The sequence below is a fragment of the Centropristis striata genome, chromosome 11 (assembly GCF_030273125.1).
Source record: "Centropristis striata isolate RG_2023a ecotype Rhode Island chromosome 11, C.striata_1.0, whole genome shotgun sequence".
Taxonomy (NCBI): domain Eukaryota; kingdom Metazoa; phylum Chordata; class Actinopteri; order Perciformes; family Serranidae; genus Centropristis; species Centropristis striata.
In genome coordinates this window covers 1,676,019-1,697,967 of record NC_081527.1, presented here as the reverse complement: position 1 = coordinate 1,697,967, position 21,949 = coordinate 1,676,019, and the positions used below count along the sequence as shown (strand labels likewise).

Here is a 21,949-nt window from a genome sequence, read left to right as displayed (position 1 = left end):
TAAACACTCAATAATAAATAGCTAAAAACATCAGTACTGTATATTTAGTGTCAAGCCAATTGCTCACCATTTAATAAATCTTAATAAAAATAAATTAAATAGCTGTATAGGAATGTATGTTCCGTGTCAGTCAATTCCTGCAATTTAATACAAATAAAAATAAAAAAGTAGCAATATGATATAATTTACTGCATAAACCAGCAGCTGTGGTTGCCAGAACTTTACCGTGGTAAATTTTGTAGAACTTTTTTTAATATTACGGCAAAAATACATTGCCACTGTTGATTTCACGTTTAAGATAGCCATCTTATTGGATTTTTTACTGTCTAAATAAACATTTTTTTTCCATCAAAAGAAACGCTGTTCTGCCATATAATTGACAAGAAAATATTTTATAAATGCCGCATAAATTAAAGATTTTACCATTAAATAGTACAGTATATTTTTGTTAGAGATATGGTGTTTAGTACATTTAACAGTTAGAAAAAAGTATTTTTACAAAAGATAAATGCAAAAATTACAGTGACAGCTTGTTTATATAGTCGTGAAATACATATTACAGTGTATTTTACAGTGGAGTAATGTATTTTTCAAAAAGTGTAAAAAATACTCTTTTGACTGATATATACATTCACGGTGTTTCATTATTACTGAAACTGAATGAACTCATTTATCATTTTACAGCCTTTTACTGTCTTGGTTTAGCAGTTTTTCACTGTAAAATCTAGAGACATTTTTTTTTACAGTTGTAGGTTCTGTTAGAAATGTTTTCATATCAGACAATATATATCAATGTCAAAAGATAGAGAAATGTCTGTGAAAAACCAAGATATAAATCAGTCGGGCTCTAGCACATATTAATATTTATATTCATTTTCAATGACACACCAACCTCCCCTTTCTATTCTGTTCTATCCCTTTCTGTTCAGGACCAGTGACGGTATTATGGGTCTATTATAGCTGTCCCTGGAATACAATGTAGATTTGCTGCCACTGTATCACACAGTCAAAGCAGTTTTCTCAGTGTACAAGATTTTATAATACCAGCACAAAAACGAATCTGCAGGCCCCACTTTTAAGTCCGAAATGACACCATTGCCTGCTGACAGCTGCTCGCTGGCCTTCTCACAGGGACTCCAGGAAAACCTCTAACAGATCCTCCCCCACAGCACCCCGAACGCCTCTTCAGAACTCTGCTGGAAGTCCATCAGTAGCGGTAGCAGGGGCCTGGGGACAGATGCTGTACCACACTTGTGAGCTCCTGCAGGGTGAGAGGTCTGTCAAGAGCCTCCCTGGGCTCAGGCCTGACTCTGGGCACTCACTGAAACAAATTCTCAGTACACCACCTGTCACTGTGTAACACGGCTTATAAATCGCTTGCCAAACGCCTTATCGCTGCCTTTGCTGACATCACGGCCCTAAACGGCAGTCGTCAATGTAAAGGTTGTTTAAAGAGAGGGAGAGGGAGCTTCACTCTTTAAATAAAGGCTCTCTGGACTGTGGAGGCTTTTTACCCTTTAACAGTCAGGACGTTTACATGACACCTGAAAAAAACAAGCTATTGCATTAAGAAAGCCGGTCGCACATTTGCCAGTCGCATTAGCCAGTCTCATTAGCCGGTCTTATTAGCCGGTCGCATTAGCCAGTCGCACATTAGCTGGCCTCATTAGCTGGCCTCATTAGCTGGCCGTATTAGCCGGTCGCACATTAGCTGGTCTAATTAGCCGGTCGCATTAGCCAGTCTCATTAGCCGGTCGCATTGGCCGGTCTCATTAGCCGGTCACATTAGCCAGTCTCATTAGCCGGTCACATTAGCCGGTCGCATTAGCCGGTCTCATTAGCCGGTCGCATTAGCCGGTCTCATTAGCTGGTCTCACATTAGCTGGCCGTATTAGCCGGTCGCACATTAGCTGGTCTAATTAGCCGGTCGCATTAGCCGGTCTCATTAGCCGGTCTCATTAGCTGGTCTCATTAGCTGGTCTCATTAGCTGGTCTCACATTTGCCAGTCTCATTAGCCGGTCGCATTAGCCGGTCGCATTAGCCGGTCTCATTAGCCGGCCACACATTTGCCGGGCGCATTAGCCGGTCGCATTGGCTGGTGTCATTGGCCGGACTCATTCGCCGGTCTCATTAGCCGGTCTCATTGGCCGGATGCATTGGCCAGTCACATTAGCCGGTCTCATTAGCCGGATGCATTGGCCGGTCTCATTAGCTGGTCGCATTAGCCGGTCGCATTAGCCGGTCTCATTAGCCGGTCCCATTAGCTGGTCTCATTAGCCGGCCACACATTTGCCGGGCGCATTAGCCGGTCGCATTGGCTGGTGTCATTGGCCGGACTCATTCGCCGGTTTCATTAGCCGGTCTCATTGGCCGGATGCATTGGCCAGTCACATTAGCCGGTCTCATTGGCCGGATGCATTGGCCAGTCACATTAGTCGGTCTCATTAGCCGGTCTCATTGGCCGGTCTCATTAGCCGGTCTCATTGGCCGGATGCATTAGCCGGTCTCATTAGCCGGTCTCATTGGCCGGTCTCATTAGCCAGTCGCATTGGCCGGTCGCAATAGCCGGTCTCGCATTAGCCGGTCTCATTAGCCGGTCACATTAGCCGGTCTCATTAGCCGGTCGCATTAGCCGGTCACATTAGCCGGTCTCATTAGCCGGTCGCACATTAGCCGGTCACATCAGCTGGTTGCCGGTCAGTAGCGATGGCACAAAGTGTCAAACTGAAACCGAAACGACGCATATCTCCACCCAGTGTTGAGGAGGAGGACACGTTCCCGTCAGTTATTAGATTTTCTCAGTTGCATGTAAACTGGGACAAGGACAGAAGTCGTATTAGACGCTAATATCGATTTTTAAGCATAGCTCGATTAAACTGTGCATGTAAACACACTGAATGTAAAGGTTGTTGAAAGAGAGGAAGAGGGAGCTTCATTCTTTGAAAAGGCACTCTGGGCTGTGGAGGCTTTTCACCCAAACACTTCTAAGATCACCTCCAAGCCGGCGTTATCTGCTCCCAGCCTGACCGCCCATACAGCCAGCATGTAGCTGAATGAACACAAAACTATCGCAAGAGAGCACAAACCCACCCAGGAAGCCATACGTTTCATTCCGAGAGACACATCTGCAGAAAATTCAAGTGACAATTCAAATGGAAAGAAAGAAAAAAGGACATGCAGGCATTGAGATAAGCCCAAAGAGAGACAAAGAGAGTGTGTGATACAGCAACATCTGTGCCAGCTCCATGTTACTGTAGCTGAGTCACTGCCAGAGCAGGAGCAACACTCGAAGGGAACCAACACCTCCGCCTCTACAGCAGAGAGTGCATCCCAGTGAAGTGGACCAAAAGCAAGGGCTAAGAGAGGACACACACACACACACACACACATATATACACTGGTAGTCGGACACACACTGGTAACAGTGGGGTGGTGATCATAAGGGAGGCTTAAGAGCTTCAAATTGCCCAAAATGGAAAGTGTAGTCTCTGTTGGAGATTGAGAAATAGAAAGAGAGGGAAGCATGGGTGTGTTATTTCTGGTCTACTGGGGTGATCTAAATCTGTGTCTCTGGGTGGAAGCAAGGCCTTATGGGTAATGACCCTAAAAGCCCCCATCAGAGGGAGACACAGACAGGTTCCTGAGATGCATGGTGGGGAGTGGAAACAGGTGGCTGAAAAGAAAAAGATAAATACAAGAGCACTCAGAGAGGACAGGCCAATAGATCTACAGTCATTGTGTACTGTGACATGGAACAGTCATGGAAAAAATGATTATTTTCTTCAATTTCTTGTTCATTTTAATGCCTGGTACAACTAAAGGTACATTTGTTTGGACAAATATAATGACAACAACAAAAATAGCTGATAAGTTTAATTTAACAGCTGATATTTAGACATTTAACATGGTTTTATTGATTAATTAATTATCAAGAAAACCATGGAAATGTGTCTATATATCAGCTCTTAAATTAAACTCTTATGTTTGTCCAAACAAATGTACTTTTAGTTGCACCAGGCATTAAAATGAAGGTCTTGCCGTTTCCATGGTTTCGTTCACCACTATGTAGAGATTATAAAGTCCATACAAAGTAAAGCTTATTAAGATCATAACTCATATACAACAACTTCCTTACTTACTACTAATAATCAATAATTCTGAGGTTATTGAGGGAAAACTCTTAGTTAATGTCTGGTTGTATAATAAGGCCATGCAGAATAAGGCATTAATAACTACTGAAGAATGACTCATTAAGAGCCAATATGTTACTTATTTGCATGCTAATAAGCAGCTAATTCATGTTGAATATGTGTTCCCTAATATAAAGTGTTACCAAAAGTTTAAATGTTCTGAGCAGTAAAACACAACCAAACACATTAATATCTGTTTCCAGTATTTACATTCCAATAAAAAGCAAAGGAAAAGGACCCGCTGAGCTGTGAAATATGATCGGTGACTCATTTTTGAAACTTTTCAGACACAAATGCAGCACGAATCCCCGATCTCGCTGTTTATATGTGAGTGAAAAATAATTTTTCTGATTGCCGTGTGTTCCAGATCTGCTCCAAAGTTCAGTTCTTCCCTGCGCCCATGCTACACCTTTCAAACAGACACACAAACACAAATCTCACAGAAAAAACATCCAACAACCTATTTGGCTCCTTGATAACAACAGAATCTTTATTACTGTTGACAGCCAACATCAAGAATTATAAAATGCCAAGTGCTTTTTATCCATAATCTCTAGCATCTCTTTATCATCAGAGACCAAACTGAGCTATATTACTTGGTTGGAAGTGTGAAACTTGGCCCTATGATCTCCTGATTCCCTCTCTATCTCCCCTATAAATGTAGAAGGCAGCCCTGTTTGCCAGATCATCTCTCTATTACCCACTTCCTGCTCGCTTCCTGCCCCTCGCCTGCTTCCTTTATCCTTGCCAACAGATTACCTGTCACTGAACTCCGCTTTGAAATCTTACCAAGTAAACGTTTAAATGCTTTACCCTGCTCTGCCTCTGAGTCCTCCCACCTCTCTGCAGTATGTAGGATTGATGATTTATTGATTAAGTGATTAAATGGTTGTCCTCATATCCTCCATAGAGCAGTATGTAATTAATAAAAACAGTGTGAGATTAATTATATGTCGAGTTAAAATAGGCTTTAAATCAAAGTGAGAAAGGAAGAAACCTAGAGGCGTAATAATGAGTGATTTAAGGAAAATTTTCTGTTGCAAACAAATCAAATCAAAATTACTTTATTTATCCCTGAGGGGAAATTCGGTTAGTCTGGTAGAATTCCAGTATGTACATTCAAAGCAGTCCTTTAGAGCCTCTGGTGTCCATTTCCTAACTGTGAGTTTAGTTGCAGGCTGCCTCCACACACAGGGTTTGCAACAAGTCTAAGTGGTCTGATCGTCCTATTGGGGGCAAGGCAGTAGCTCGGTAAGCTTCTTTGACATTAGCATACAGCAGATCATGCCTCCATGGTTGAAAAAGCGAGCTAAAGTGCCCTCTAGAGTGGTGAAAACAAGAGGAAGTGCTTTATTGGCTGCCCTTAACACATGCAAAAAATGATTGGGTGGGTCTCCAGGGTTCCCCTTCATACAATAAATTATGATGGTGTGCCCTCTAGAGCAAGAATATGGCAGGGTTAGGGTTAGGGTTAGCTTATGAGGTGCAGATGTTCCTCTTTTTGGTAGCCGACGAACGGGGAATGCAAAAGAGGCGTTGCTTTCCTTTTGGTGTCGTTATGACGAATGTGAGGTGTTTGCTCTCATTTAGCTCTCAAAGTGCACAAGAGTGATACATTTTATTTAAATGTACGAATTTTCTCCCGGGGGGTCATGTCCCCGGACCCCCCTACATGGTTTGGTTCGATGGTTTTAATTGTCAGTACCATATAATAAATTACTTTGATCTGGATCTCCTTTTAACTTAATGCTAATCACAATCAAGGATGAGGACGATTTCATCATAGCTTTTTCGTGTGCTGGTGGTGCCCCGTGTTGTGCAGAATGTGCCCTTTTTATTGTTTTGCCCTTCAACTCCAACAGTCTGAGTCCGCCACTGATAATATTAGAACAGCAATGTGTATCATGCCTGAATGAATGTCAGCATCACGTCCATTAGCCTCTGTTTATTCCACTAGTTTCTGGAACTGAGTGCAATCTGTCATTCAGCATGTCGTTCATCAAGGTTTCTGAGAAAGTGAAGCGTGTTACTTTGGTTTCCTCTCCATATTCTGAGACAAATTGGCACCCACTGCAGCACCAGAAGTTGAAATTTTTGTAATTTATTGCAAATTCAAATGATAAATTAATTTAAAATGAAATGTCTGTCTACAGAATGGCTCCATGCTTCAATAATGAGGCTGAGGAAAATGAAAAATGTCACTGAATTCATTAAAAAAAGACATAGTGGTCAGGGTGAAATCCAGGCGCTTTTCCAAATTGTTGCTTGGCTGGTTGTAAAGGCTTTAATATCAACCTCCCTTTCAGAGTTCATGTGTATCTGAAGATTGAAAAAAGTTGTGTTGAAGGCCTCTATTAACCAAAATAAGCCAAAGAATTAGCACCACAGCGACATTCATCCAGGCTGCATTGTTGGGCCCTGTGTGATGATATAAGATGGCAAATAGGGGTTAATATTCATCCCTAGGCACTTGGTGTGACATATTGAAGTGTTTTTATTTGAGATCAGCAGGTGCGAGTTGCATGATGAACAGGACCCACAGGCTGCAGAATACTAATGTGCTGCTGCAATAAAGACGTGTGTCAAAGGTGAGACGCAGCAAGGTGAGAAGAGGAGTCGCCAACAAGTGTTTCACTCTGCCTGCTGCTGAATAAACTCTCCTCATTTTCACTCTCTACTTTTATTATGTATTTTATAAATATATCAATGGGTGGCTGGATGCACAGAACACATTCCGTCCTCCGTAATACTCTAAATAAGAAAAGAGTTGTAGAACCTGATAATGTAATAACTTCCCCATAATGTAATAAAGTGCATTTCCCAATAATGTGATAAAGTATAACATTAATGGAAGGTCATCATACAATATCAGGTTAGCCTTCATTTCGCAAGTCCTGATAATGTAATAATTCCCCAATATTGTAATAATTTAACAGCAGACCACCCATTACTTGGGTTCAAGTGGTGATACTGTGTATCAACTCTAGCTCCAGAGCTCTATGTTGAATGTTTATTAACTTTTGACCCGTTCATCCGTTTTTCACTAACGATGTATCACTGGAACCCTTGGGCCAATCCCAGCTCAATGCATCCTCAATGGGGTTTTTCGGCCATATTGGATTTTCCGCCATCTTTGATTTGATCAATAACCTCCCATTAATGTTATACTTTATTACATTATTGGTAAAAAGTGTATTACATTATTGGGAAATGCACTTTATTACATTATCAGGAAGTTATTACATTATGAGGTTTTATTACATTTTCAATGGACTCAAGTGCAGATTTTTATTACATTATCAGGGTTATTACATTATCTGGAATTTATTACATTATCAGGTTCTACAAGAGTGCTGCTTAGTTTTACTTGAATGCATCTAATGCATGTGATGCATGTGATGCAGTGGTTTCTGTAGCCATCTCTCCCTACATGCTCCTGTGTGTTGTTCTGATCCTGGACTCTTGATGTGTTGTTGCTGTTGTTGCACTAATCCTCAAGCACACCACCCACATTCAAAGACACAATAGGGATGAACAGCTAATAAATGAAGAGGTTTAATTTTGAAAGCGAAAAAAAGCTGTGCAAAAACATTCAATAAAAATAATATTGGCGTTGCATCTCCATTTCAAAGCGTGGCTCCGAGTCAAGGCTAAAGTCGGCCTGTTTCTGACAGTCATTAGTGATGAGAAGAGGCTAGCCACTGTTGGCACCAAAGCATTTCACACAAGCACACAAACAGCCAGGCAAAGCCTAAAGGTACACACAAACACAGAGACATGCAATCAGAGTCAGAGATCAGAAAGAGTAAGAACAGTGGAGCGTTGAAGTGCTCGGGGAATAGAAAATACAAAGAGACTATTTCTTCTTGGCTGGAGAATGTACAGCGCTGAGCTTTTTCTACCATATCACCACAAAATGATGTAACACTTTCCTGTCCTATAACTCTCATATAGCTTTTTCTTTTCTTTTATGATTTATCAGTGGTGCAGAGGCTCAAGCACATTTAATAGTTATACTTGAATATATCCTCTCACAGAGATAGCCTTTTCAAGATAGCTTCGCCCCTTAGGTGCTCATTACTTAACCACTGATTACACCAGACACCTAAATACAGATTTTATTTAGTGCTACGAAAGCCAGAAACAACTTGCATGACCTAATTGTTGTTGATTGGGCTGCCAGGATAAGAGTTCTGAAATTCTACTTCAATGGAAACCATCAGGCTAATTGGTTGGAATTAGAGGAAGAGTTTAGCCTTGGACACTGCTGTGGTTCTCCAATCCCATTACAAACTACAACAAACACATCATGCATTACACCATTAAAAGCAAGGAAAGTTTAGGTCTGTAATGGAGAGCAACATAATATAATATATGGGATTTAAAAAGTCCATTTCAGCCAACTTACATGTACAACCAATGTCTTAATGTACCAACTAATAACATTTCTGACAAATTATATGTTTAAACTCAATACTTCTGAGGTACATATACCATTAATGATTATTTATAACGCACTGTGAAACTTTAAAAGCCCCCCAACGTCCATTTTATTCAGGATGTTTCCACTACCGGGCAATACCCGAAACGCATCTAATTTGAATACGAGCAGTCCTGAGCTGGCTTTTGTCAGGACTTTTTTCATCCCTGTAGAAGAGCAGGGGTTTTTTTCTCTCCTGAAAACAGCCTGGTTACTGATTGGATAGAACGCTAAGCAGGATGTGACGTAGTACTTGACGCCACAACAACACACGACATTTGTAAAAGCCAGCGAAGCAGTGTTCCAAACTTGGCTAAATTTTCTAAATTTAGCGACTTTTCAGACCCCCTTAGTGACTATTTTTCAAAAAAGCGACTGGAGACAAATCCAGCGACTCCTTCTTACTCTTCTTAACGAGCCGGAGGCCGGCTCGTTAAGAAGCGCCGCCGTTAGCAACAGTTAGCTACAGTTAGCTCTGTAGCAGTACAGTGTGTATGTGCTGCTGCTGCAGGAGGTGTTCACTTAGCGATCTCTGTTTGTTTACAACAAGCACCAGACACTCTGTGTACAGTTAGTGATGCTGGTTAATTTACAATCACTATGTTTATGATCAGCGGAGACTCTGTGCATAATTAGCCATGCTGCTTTCAGCTGCTGACGTTGTGCACAGTTAGCGACGGCGAAAACCAAACGTCACCTCCAGCGTCTCTAAATCCCTCTGGAGGCTAACTGGTTCATTCACCCATTCACACACACATTCATACTGGTGTTAGGGGCTACTGTGGCTAAATTGGTAGAGTGTTCATCCAGTAACCGCTTAATTAGCACGTTGGACAAATTCTTGTTATATCTTCGTTATTGAATGGTTCTTTAAAGTCTTATCTCTCAAACAGAACCTTCTCAGTTATCTTAGGAAATGCCTCATCAACATGTGGTGTCCCCCAGGGCTCTATCCTTGGCCCATTTGCTGTTTTCTGTCTATATGCTTCCATTGGGCCAAATCATCAGTAAACACAATGTGCAATATCACTTTTTATGCCGACGACATACACATTTATCTTCCAGGGCACACTGGTGCCAACTGCCACCATTGGCAATTCATTCACACACCGATGAACGCAGCATCAGGAGCAATTTGGGGTTCAGTATCTTGCTCAAGGACACTTCGACATGTAGCTGCCATGGTCAGGGATCGAACCACCAACCTTCCGGTTACTGGATGAACGCTCTACCAATTGAGCCACAGCCGCCTAGATTTAATGAAAGCAGCTATTCCTCTGACTTTGTTAGATGCAACACTGCAGCCAGATTCCATGCTGATAACACTCATCACTTCAGATCACTGTTGCCTTTGGCCTTACAATGGAAAAAGCAAATTAAACTTGAGCTGGGAGAAATGTGAAGTGGCCACTGTGAAGCAGTGGCTCAGTGAAATGTGTGATAGCTCACACGTGGGATTAGTTCGGTCTCAAGGACAAAGTTAAATGACTAGAAAGTTTTGCTCCTTCTTTGTGTCTTTTTTTTAAGGAAAGGTTACAGATCAGGGCCGGCGATTATTCTCTTCTAAGGGAAGTAGAAGGCTGGCTGACCATGCTGGGTAATGGTGTTTTGATATTCTCTCCTTTTCTTTATGCTCTTTTAATATTTTTGTCCATTAGTCAGTTTACCCAGAAGCCTTTGCTGCTATAGTTTGTGCCAAAAGCATCATCTCAGTAGTCGTAGTTGGAGAAGTACAATCGACAATGAAAAATAATCGTTATTATTTTACAGTGGAGTAATGTCTTTTTTAATAATTTTCTGTCTTAATTATTTAGTTTTTTTCTGTCATTTTGTGTCTTTTTCTGTCATTTTGTGTCTTTTTTGGTCATTTTGTGTCTTTTTTTTAAATTTTGTGTCTTTTTTTGGTCATTTTGTGTCTTTTTAAAGTAATTTAGGGTTTTTTTCTGTCATTTTGTGTCTTTTTAAAGTAATTTAGGGTTTTTTTCTGTCATTTTGTGTCTTTTTTTTAGTAATTTAGTATCTTTTTTTTGTAATTTTGTGTCTTTTTTTTTGTAATTTTGTGTCTTTTTTTGGTCATTTTGATTCTGCCTCCAGCGGCCCCCAGGTAATTTGAGTTTGAGACCCCTGATTTACGGTGTTTCATTGTTACTGAAACTGAATTAACCTAATTATCATTTTACTCATTTTACTGTCATGGTTTAACTGTTTTGCACCGTAAAATCTACAGACATTTTTTTACAGTGCTTTCCTTTATGATCTTTTAATATTTTTGTCCATTAGTCAGTTCACCCAGAAGCCTTTGCTGCTATAGTTTGTGGCAAAAGCATCATCTCAGTAGTCGTAGTTGGAGAAGTACAATCGACAATGAAAAATAATCGTTATTATTTTACAGTGGAGTAATGTATTTTTAAAAGACTGTACAATTATGATTGTTTTTTGTGGCCCCCACCTTGATATGAAATTTTAATGTGATTTTTATATGAATGGCACTTTACCGTGTTGTGTGTGGAAGGTCCCTTTAATTCCTTTTTTTTTTTTGTAATTTTGTGTCTTTTTTTGGTAATTTTGTGTCTTTCGTGTATTTTTTTTAAAATAATTGTATGTCTTTTTTAATAATTTTCTGTCTTAATTATTTAGTTTTTTTCTGTCATTTTGTGTCTTTTTTGGTCATTTTGTGTCTTTTTTGGTCATTTTGTGTCTTTTTTTTTAATTTTGTGTCTTTTTTTGGTCATTTTGTGTCTTTTTAAAGTAATTTAGGGTTTTTTTCTGTCATTTTGTGTCTTTTTAAAGTAATTTAGGGTTTTTTTCTGTCATTTTGTGTCTTTTTTTTTAGTAATTTTGTATCTTTTTTTGGTCATTTTGTGTCTTTTTTTTTGTAATTTTGTGTCTTTTTTTGGTCATTTTGATTCTGCCTCCAGCGGCCCCCAGGTAATTTGAGTTTGAGACCCCTGATTTACGGTGTTTCATTGTTACTGAAACTGAATTAACCTAATTATCATTTTACTCATTTTACTGTCATGGTTTAACTGTTTTGCACCGTAAAATCTACAGACATTTTTTACAGTGCTTTTCTTTATGATCTTTTAATATTTTTGTCCATTAGTCAGTTCACCCAGAAGCCTTTGCTGCTATAGTTTGTGCCAAAAAGCATCATCTCAGTAGTAGAACTAGTAGAATCTGCTGCTGAATTATTAACACCTGAAGTGACAATCCACAGAAGACTGCCTCACAATGTAATGACTTGTATTCTGTCTGCTTCATTTAAAAGAAAACTGGGAAGAAGGCAGTTAGCCTCCCTGGAAAGTAAAATGGCTGAGTGTTGAAGAAAATCCAAGGCAAACGACCCTGAGAGCCACTTGTGATTATCAAGTGACCCTTGAAAATAATGTAAAATGAGAGCGAGCCCAAAATGAAGTTGGCATGTGGGAAAGATATGACTAAACAGGAGAAAATAAGAATAAAAGACCCGTTCTCCTTTAAAAAACAACAGCTCTCCAGGCATGTTTTAACCCTCCAAACTAAAACATTGATTTATTGATCTAGATTGTTTTCTCTCCCTCATTTTTGAAGTGTTTCAGAGGAATTTGAGAAAACAGCAAATTGCAACAAATTGCATAGAAATATAATCACTTTAATTTTAACAAAGTCTTTTGTATTTTCTTCTTATATCTAGCAAAAGTATCTTAATTATCTTGTTTTGAGTATAATTTACCTACTGACCATAGCTTTATGTGCTTATTTAATTATTGGAATTATTATTATGTGCTTATTTAATTGTCTTATTGTTTAAAGACTTGTTTTTAGGATTGATATTGTGTTTTTTCATGCTTTTAAAGCTGTTCATCTGCTGAATATGGTGAATTTTACATAAAATATTGGTTCCAATTGAGAGCTTAAGAGCTTGCATGCAGTTTGAATGTTATTTTAAAAGCATTTTCTATTCACCAAAACATGTTTGTTTTAAGTGTTGCTGGCTTATATATATATATATATATATATATATATATATATATATATATATATATATATATATATATATATATATATATATATATATATAAATATTATTTCTTTTAATCGTAAATATACCAGTTTTAATCTAAAATATCAGATTTATTTTTCTCCGAAATTTGAGTTTTTGTCTTTTGCCACTTTCATCTTTATTCATGATATTCAAGTTTATATATATATTACTGTATATTTTTGATACACACATGGCTCCAGTGTATTTTACAGTGGAGTAATGTAATTTTTTTTAAACTGTAAAAAATGCTGTTTTGGCTGATATATACATTAACGGTGTTTCATTGTTACTGAAACTAAATTAACCCATTTATCATTTTACGTCTTTTACCGTCATTGTTTAGCAGTTTTTCTGCTTAACAATTAACAGACATTTTTTTACAGTGAATGGAGAGTTGGAATATGTAGTTTTTCACTACATTCAGTCAGGAATAGAAAAGGTCCTGCAGAGTATGGGTGTGCCGTATCGTATCGTTCACGATAATATCGATATTTTTTTTTTATGGTTAAAAAAAATGCATATCATGATATCGGCAACATTCCTACTTCTTGATGAAGTGGTTAAAGTTGTTTTGCAGCTTTCAAAATAAGAGCACAGTGTGTTAAGAGAATCCGCCACAGAATTTACAAGAAGACTGTCAAAATAAGATGCCTCAAATAAAACATATAAGAACCTTTATTCTCCTTTACAATATTTCATTAAAATATGCCCCCGGAACCCCTAAATTGTTATTTTTATTATTTGCTCATACTCAAGAGTCAAGAGTAATTTTTTTGTATTTGGCAACTGTTGAGATTTGCGCTTCACACTGCATTTTAGATTTTTATTTATTTATACATTTTCTATATCTTTTTAGGTATCTCCTAATATCTTCAAGAATATCGTTATCGCAAAAAATGCCTGCAATATCGTGATATTCTTTTAGGGCCATATCGCCCAGCCCTAATGCAGAGTTTCAAATAGATGTTTTAGTTTAACAACGGTGGAAAGTCCACCCTCAGTGTTTGTGCACTGCAGACTTCAGGTTTCCACACAACACTCAGGTACACTGCAGGTTTCAAAGGTGAACACTTTGCCCACTTTAGCAGATGTAAAATGTGAAAACAGAGGTCCGCTGTGCAGAACGCAGCGTGTTCACAGTCAGACATCCGAGAGAATTAACAAACAAATGCATTCAGTCAGGATGAATGAATCCATGCAGTAAAAATAGCTTCATTAACTTAATTCTTCTTCAAAAGTAAACTGATTCCTTTGTTCACGCAGTGACACTTGTCAGGATGGATATATCAGAACCAGCCGGAGGAGAGAGAGAGAGAGAGAGAGAGAGAGAGAGATAGAGAGAGAGAGAGAGACAGAGAGAGAGAGAGAGAGAGAGAGAGAGAGACATAAAGAGACAGAGACATAAAGAGAGAGAGAGAGAGAGACATAAAGAGAGAGAGAGAGAGAGAGAGAGAGAGAGACATAAAGAGAGAGAGAGAGAGAGAGAGAGAGAGACATAAAGAGATGCCTCATCAACATGTGGTGTCCCCCAGGGCTCTATCCTTGGCCCATTTGCTGTTTTCTGTCTATATGCTTCCATTGGGCCAAATCATCAGTAAATACAATGTGCAATATCACTTATTATGCCGACGACATACACATTTATCTTCCACTACAAACCAGGGAAAAGGGCAATTTTAATAAACTTCATCCTGCTTAACTGATATAAAATCCTGGATGTCACTGTCCTGATCCAGTTTTTCATAGTGTTTTAGTAGAATCTTTTATTTTTCTGATCAGGTTTTGTTCCTCCCTTTTGGAGCACTTTTAGTTTGTAGGTGTTATTATTTAATAATTCTCTCTTAGTGACGATTTCAAAGTTTTGGAAAAGTCCCATGATGCATTGCAACACTCCTACATGTATTCTGATGCATTTCATTGGCCAAGAGACCGAAAATAGGTGGGAAAAACTACAAATACTACAAAACCACGTATCGGCTTTCCCAGCTTTAATGGTAGAATAACGCAACAGCGCCCCAACAGGTTTTAATGGTAGAAATGTGGTAATGCTTTGAATAAAGAAACTTTTAAGATCCCCTGCAATGCATCTGAGTCCTGACTTCAGCCAAGCCTGACAAATATGGCAAATTAGGCACATTTATTACAATCAGTCGTGTTTAACTGGCCGCCAAATGCCACCAACCACCTCCTGCTGTATCTTAACATATGTGCCAACCCTCAACAACTGTGTATCATATCATCAGTGAATATAAACCAATGCAGATGTTGTGTAACTCATCTGGACTATAGTGTCTATTCTAGGGGTACATGCTAAGAAATGATGTGATTTTATGCAATTTCAAACCTTTTGGAAATCAGACCAGCTTTTATTTTACTTGAGCCTGGACTTAATGCCAGGTGTGGCCACAGTTTGATGCAAATAGGAAGCTGACAGAGCGGAGAGGTGATTAGTTCCTTTTAAATGCCATTAGGTTGTTTCTTAGGGGGTCAAACAGACCTGCTGATGCAGAATACATCAGTTGCTCTCCAGTACAGGAACAGCCTCATTTCCCTGATCACCAACACCAGCCATTATACTGCAAATGGCTGCTCCTTAGCTTAACCGTATTAATTAAATAGTTTATATCTTTATTCATATATACACTGTAAAAAAAATGTCTGTTCTGTTCCATTCTTGGACAGGTCTTTAGCTTAGCTGATTGCCGGAAATGCATTTTAGTCTGCTTTTTAGTCTTGGCTTCATAAAAAAAAAGGCTCTAGGAATGGAAATTGAGTGTGTTTTCAGAAGTGAAGTGACAACGAAGCTTCATGAACCATTGTCTTTATTTTCTGAGCCCACTAGATGGAGTTCTTTGTTCAACGAAGGGCTGAAAACACTCAATTACAATTGCGACAGCCTTTTTTTTCAAACCCTTTGATGCACAACATGGTCCAAAGTGACCCAACTAAGTTTTTATATTCTATTTCTTTGCAATAAATTAATTTCATCATTCAGTATTGCAAGTTTTTCCTCAAATAACTTGTTTTTGATCATCATACGTCCTAGTTTTTTTGTTTTCATTTCTTACTGTTTGAATACGAATATGTTTCTAATGCACAAGGTCAGCGTGTCAGCATTCAGTGACCAAATAAAGAACAATCAGTGAAACAGATTTTGTTAGATTTTTTAGTCTGTATAAATAATTAAAAATCAGTTGCCAAATACAACATTTTTTACTCTTGACTGTTGAGTATGAGCAAATAATAAAAAAATAACCATTTAGGGGTTCCGGGGGCATATTTTAATGAAATTTTGTAAAGGAGAATAAAGGTTCTTGTTTTAATTTTTATGTTTCATTTAAGGCATCTTATTTTGTCAGTCTTCTTGTAAATTCTGTGGTGGATTCTGTTAACACACTGTGCTCTTATTTTAAAAAGCTGCATGTGTTTAGCGACAGGGAGAGAGTAGATATTTGTGATTAAAACAACTTTAACCACTACATCAAGAAGAAAGAACGTTGCCAATATCATGATATGCATTTTTTTTTAACCATAAAAAACGATACGATATGGCACACCCCTAGCACAAAGCATGTGTCTGATTGGTCCAGCAGTATGAGATAATTACTGTGGACGGACAGACGAACCACCAACACCATGAACCCCCCAGACTGAATCCTGTCTGATAACTACCGGCCCACTGACTCTGTGACTCTGGCTCATTTGCCACAGAGTAAATAAAAAATCTATAGTTAGGATTAAAGTACTGTATTGCTGGAAAACATTAAACTGAATTGCACAATGTGTCGTAAAGTTAATAAGGTATTTAAGCAAAGAACATTACAGCTTGATTGAGGTCAAAGAGAAGTTTCTTATCCCACTAATAACCATCATCACAATCATCTGGTGATAATCAGAGCCGGCCCAATGCATAAAGGAACCGAGTGACTGTTAAGGGCCCCAAGGCCACTAGGGGGCCCCCAAGAGCAATTACCAAAAAATATGTACAATTTGAAATGTGCATTGGTTATTGTTTAATATTTTGCATGTATGAGTGATGATTTCTATATGATCAAAGATATATCACATTATTATATATTATATTATTATTATTATATAATTGTAAAAAAAACACAGTTTTATGTCAACAGTGTGCTGCTGCTGAAGTAGGCCTTGTGTTTCTTACTGCCTCTCTTTAAGCACCAGTAAAGTGGGCCTCCTGCCGTGCAGAGCGCACTGAGAATCCAAAGTGCTTTTGTAATTTTGTGTCTTTTTAGTAATTTTGTGTCTTTTTTGGTCATTTTGTGTCTTTTTTAAGTCATTTATTTTTTTTCTGTCATTTTGTGTCTTTTTTTAGTAATTTAGTTTTTTTTCTGTCATTTTGTGTCTTTTTTAGTAATTTTGTGTCTTTTTTTGGTCATTCTGTGTCTTTTTTAAGTAATTTAGTGATTTTTTTTAGCAATTTTCTGTCTTTTTTTGGTCATTTTGTGTCTTTTTGAAATAATTTTGTGATTTTTTTTTTTGTAATTTTGTGTCTTATTTTGGTCATTTTGTGTCTGTTTTAAGTAATTTAATGATATCGAATTTGGCTTAGGGCCCTATGGAGGATGGAATTAAATATTAAAATTAAATTAATTCCTGGTGCCCGTTTTTTCCATTTCGTATTTTTGATCTGAGCCTCATATAAATATGAAAAAACAAGCATTTTTTTTCGTTTTTTGTGTTATAATAGAAAACAAATAACAAAATAACCAGTCAATTTTTCATTATTTGATTCAATTACCAATTGAAAATGGAAAGAATGAATGGTACACGGATTAAAGAGGGTCCTGAAGCAAAATTTAATTGTGCTTCGGGCCCCATGGAGGCTTGGTCTGATCAAACTGGAGGCTGAGTTACACTTGAGTTTGTTTATTGTTTATTGTGTCTTTTTTAGTAATTGTGTGTCTTTTTTTGGTCATTCTGTGTCTTTTTTTAAGTAATTTAGTGATTTTTTTTTTAGCAATTTTCTGTCTTTTTTTGGTCATTTTGTGTCTTTTTTAAATAATTTTGTGATTTTTTTTTGTAATTTTGTGTCTTTTTTTGGTCATTTTGTGTCTGTTTTAAGTAATTTAATGATATCGAATTTGGCTTAGGGCCCTATGGAGGATGGAATTAAATATTAAAATCAAATTCATTCCTGGTGCCCGTTTTTTCCATTTCGTATTTTTGATCTGAGCCTCATATAAATATGAAAAAACAAGCATTTTTTTCATTTATTGTGTTATAATAGAAAACAAATAACAAAATAACCAGTCAATTTTTCATTATTTGATTCAATTACCAATTAAAAATGGAAACAATGAATGGTACACTGATTATAGAGTTCCCGAAGCAACATTTAATTGTACTTCGGGCCCCATGGAGGCTTGGTCTGATCAAACTGGAGGCTGAGTTACACTTGAGTTTGTTTATTGTTTATTGTGTCTTTTTTAGTAATTGTGTGTCTTTTTTTGGTCATTCTGTGTCTTTTTTTAAGTAATTTAGTGATTTTTTTTTTAGCAATTTTCTGTCTTTTTTTGGTCATTTTGTGTCTGTTTTAAGTAATTTAATGATATCGAATTTGGCTTAGGGCCCTATGGAGGATGGAATTAAATATTAAAATCAAATTCATTCCTGGTGCCCGTTTTTTCCATTTCGTATTTTTGATCTGAGCCTCATATAAATATGAAAAAACAAGCATTTTTTTCATTTATTGTGTTATAATAGAAAACAAATAACAAAATAACCAGTCAATTTTTCATTATTTGATTCAATTACCAATTAAAAATGGAAACAATGAATGGTACACTGATTATAGAGTTCCCGAAGCAACATTTAATTGTACTTCGGGCCCCGTGGAGGCTTGGTCTGATCAAACTGGAGGCTGAGTTACACTTGAGTTTGTGTACTAGTGTTCCAGGTGTGGTTGGGGGTTCAGGTAGGGGTCAGTGCCCAGCGTCTCTCTCCAGCCTGGTAAGATAACAGATTCCCCCTGAGACTGAGAGCCAGCCAGGCAGAACAGACATATAAACTACTGCAGCGTAAAGCAAAGGGTCATCCCGGCCAACTGCTACACACAGGAGGTGAGAGGCTTGGCAGGCTGCTGGATGGAGGTGGCAGGACTGAGTGTGTGTGTGTGTGTGTGTTCAAATGTGTGTGTGTAAAACCCTTCAGTGGACCTTTTCTTCGGGGCTGTGGCTGTGAGTGTGTGTGTGTGTTATCCAGCCTTACCCTTTAGGTGGATCTTATTTTCCGGGCTGTGCACCAACACCGAGCTAACTGAATCCAAGCTGTCGTAGTTACTGCAGCCGAGAGGGCCCGTCCTTGTTTCGGTTACCTAGGAAACAGAGGGAGGACAGATCTGGTTAAAATATATGTTATTGTTTTTTCTTATAATGCCACATTAGCAGTCAATGAGGCAGATGTTTGTTCCTGTTTCTGGCAGTGGAGTGGAGTGGCAGAGATCTCTGACAGCAGAGAAAACTACCCACCGCCATCTTTTTCTTCACTCCCACACCTGCAGACACAGCTGCAGACACAGCTGCAGATACACCTGCAGACACAGCTGCAGACACACCTGCAGACACAGCTGCAGACACAGCTGCAGACACACCTGCAGATACACCTGCAGAAACAGCTGCAGACACACCTGCAAACACACCTGCAGACACACCTGCAGACACACCTGCAGACACAGCTGCAGACACAGCTGCAGACACACCTGCAGATACACCTGCAGACACAGCTGCAGACACAGCTGCAGACAGACACACCTGCAGATACACCTGCAGACACACCTGCAGACACACCTGCAGATAGACACACCTGCAGACACACCTGCAGACACAGCTGCAGACACACCTGCAGATGCAGACACAGCTGCAGACAGACACACCTGCAGACACAGCTGCAGACACACCTGCAGACACAGCTGCAGGCACACCTGCAGACACACCTGCAGACACAGCTGCAGACACAGCTGCAGACACAGCTGCAGGCACAGCTGCAGACACACCTGCAGACACACCTGCAGTGCAGACGTAGGTGCAGACATACCTGCAGACACACCTGCAGACACACCTGCAGTGCAGACGTAGGTGCAGACACACCTGCAGACACAGCTGCAGACACCCTGCATACACAGCTGCAATTCAGTTTTTTAATGCAATTATTCAAGTGAAGCGATTCAAATTAAAATATAAATAATTCAAATTCAGTTTCTGGTCTTACAAAGCAGCTAAATTTATACATTTGCAGATGCATCAAACATTAAAGATAAGATATGAAAACTGTTGGAGCAGGCGTCATGAGATTTGATGTTTGTTCTGCAGTTACGTTGGTTAATTAGGACGAGAATCAGGATTAGACCTTCTTTAAAATGTTACACAGCTTTACATTTATTATCGGCTGATTTGTTTAAACTGATCGATAAGAGAGAAAACAAGCTGATTTTTTGATTTTTGACTGCAGGGCAGATTTACCCTCTGTGACCCCGGTTCCTCCCACTCTGTTTCATTGTGTACAGGATGAATCCTGACTCGTTATATTCAAACAACAGACGACACGTACATTATGTCAGCGACGCTGTGTTTTAGCAGAATCACAGACAATAACAAGTGCTCTTATTCTGGAAGACTAGCTCGCCTCAGGTTGGGATGCTAATTAGATGATGTGTGCATTAAACAGTATGCAGCATTTACATTTAGCACACTGAACAAAGAAACACACACTGAGTCAGGTCTGCAGGAAGAAACATGCAGGATAAGGTATGAGGTATGAAAATGACTTCATTTTATGTTTTTTTTCTGCCTGTTTCGATAGATGGACTGAATACAAGAAACCACACATACTAAAATGTCAAAAAATAGTAAATTAGAGAGGTTTTTTCTTAGAGAAATACATGACTTTATCAATAAACAAAGTGATGCTGATATGCTGTGCACTGCTATAAAGGCTGTTATGAAAGCAACATTCATGGGAGAATTTTTTTAATATCATAATTATGATTTTTTTTTATCTTGTAATTTTCACTTTTAATTTCGTAATTTTTCACTTTTTATTTCATAATTATAACTTTTTATCTTGTAATTTTGACTTTTTTATCTCATAATTATGATTTTTTTTATCTCGTAATTTTAACTTTTTATCTCATAATCATGACTTTTCATCTCGTAATTTTGACTTTTTATCTCGTAATTTTGACTTTTTATTTCGTAATTTTGACTTTTTATCTCGTAATTTTGACTTTTTATCTCGTAATTGTGGTGTTTTATCTTGTTATTTTGACTTTTTTATCTCATTATTATGACTTTTTATCTAGTAATTTTGACTTTTTATTTCATAATTTTGACTTTTAATCTCGTAATTTTGACTTTTTATCTCGTAATTGTGACATTTTATCTCGTTATTTTGACTTTTTTATCTCATTATTATGATTTTTTATCTCGGAATTTTTACGTTTTATTTCTTAATTTTTACTTTTAATCTCATAATAATGACTTTTTATCTCATAATCATGACGTTTTATCTCGTTATTTTGACTTTTTTATCTCATTATTATGATTTTTTATCTCATAATTTTTACTTTTTTTTCTTATAATTTTTACTTTTTTTATCTCATAATTTGGATTTTTTTATCTCGTAATTTTATGCTGTGCACTGTAAAAAATGTCTGTAGATTTTACGGTGAAAAACTGCTAAACCATGACAGTAAAAGATGTAAAATGATAAATGAGTTGGTTCAGTTTCAGTAACAATGAAACACTGTAAATGTATAAATCAGGATTTTTTTTACAGTTTTTTTTTTTTTAGAATAACATTACTCCACTTTAAAATACACTGGCACCGTGTTTGTAGGGAAAATATACTGTAATATATATACAAGACATCATTTTGCATTTATTTTTTGTAAAAATACTTCTCACTGTTAAATGTACTAAACACCATATCTCTAACAGAAATATACTGTAATATTTAATGGTAAAATCTTTAATTCATGCAGCATTTATGAAGTATTTTCTTGTCAGTTATATGTCAGAACAGCGTTTCTGTTGATGGAGGTTTTTTATAGTGTGAGATGTATTTTCTTTTTATATAATCTACAGGATGCTTTAGCAGCTTGTTATGAGTCTAAACACTATTAACCTCTGCAGGTTCTTCTGTTTGTCTATTCAGAGTAAAAGCTATAAATCTTTCATATGATATTTTGACATGTATAAGTAATATAACATCTCATGTTTACTTAAACACAAATT

General features: G+C 37.7%; 1 protein-coding gene across 1 annotated transcript in view; it reads right to left on the bottom strand.

The window, feature by feature from the left end:
• brinp2 (bone morphogenetic protein/retinoic acid inducible neural-specific 2) overlaps positions 1 to 21,949 on the bottom strand; it is a 415,139-nt gene that overhangs the window by 104,019 nt on the left and 289,171 nt on the right. Inside the window, exon 5 of the mRNA XM_059344321.1 lies at positions 18,927 to 19,032. Within this exon, the coding sequence (XP_059200304.1) occupies positions 18,927 to 19,032 (106 nt within the window). The remainder of the gene's footprint in view (positions 1 to 18,926; positions 19,033 to 21,949) is intronic.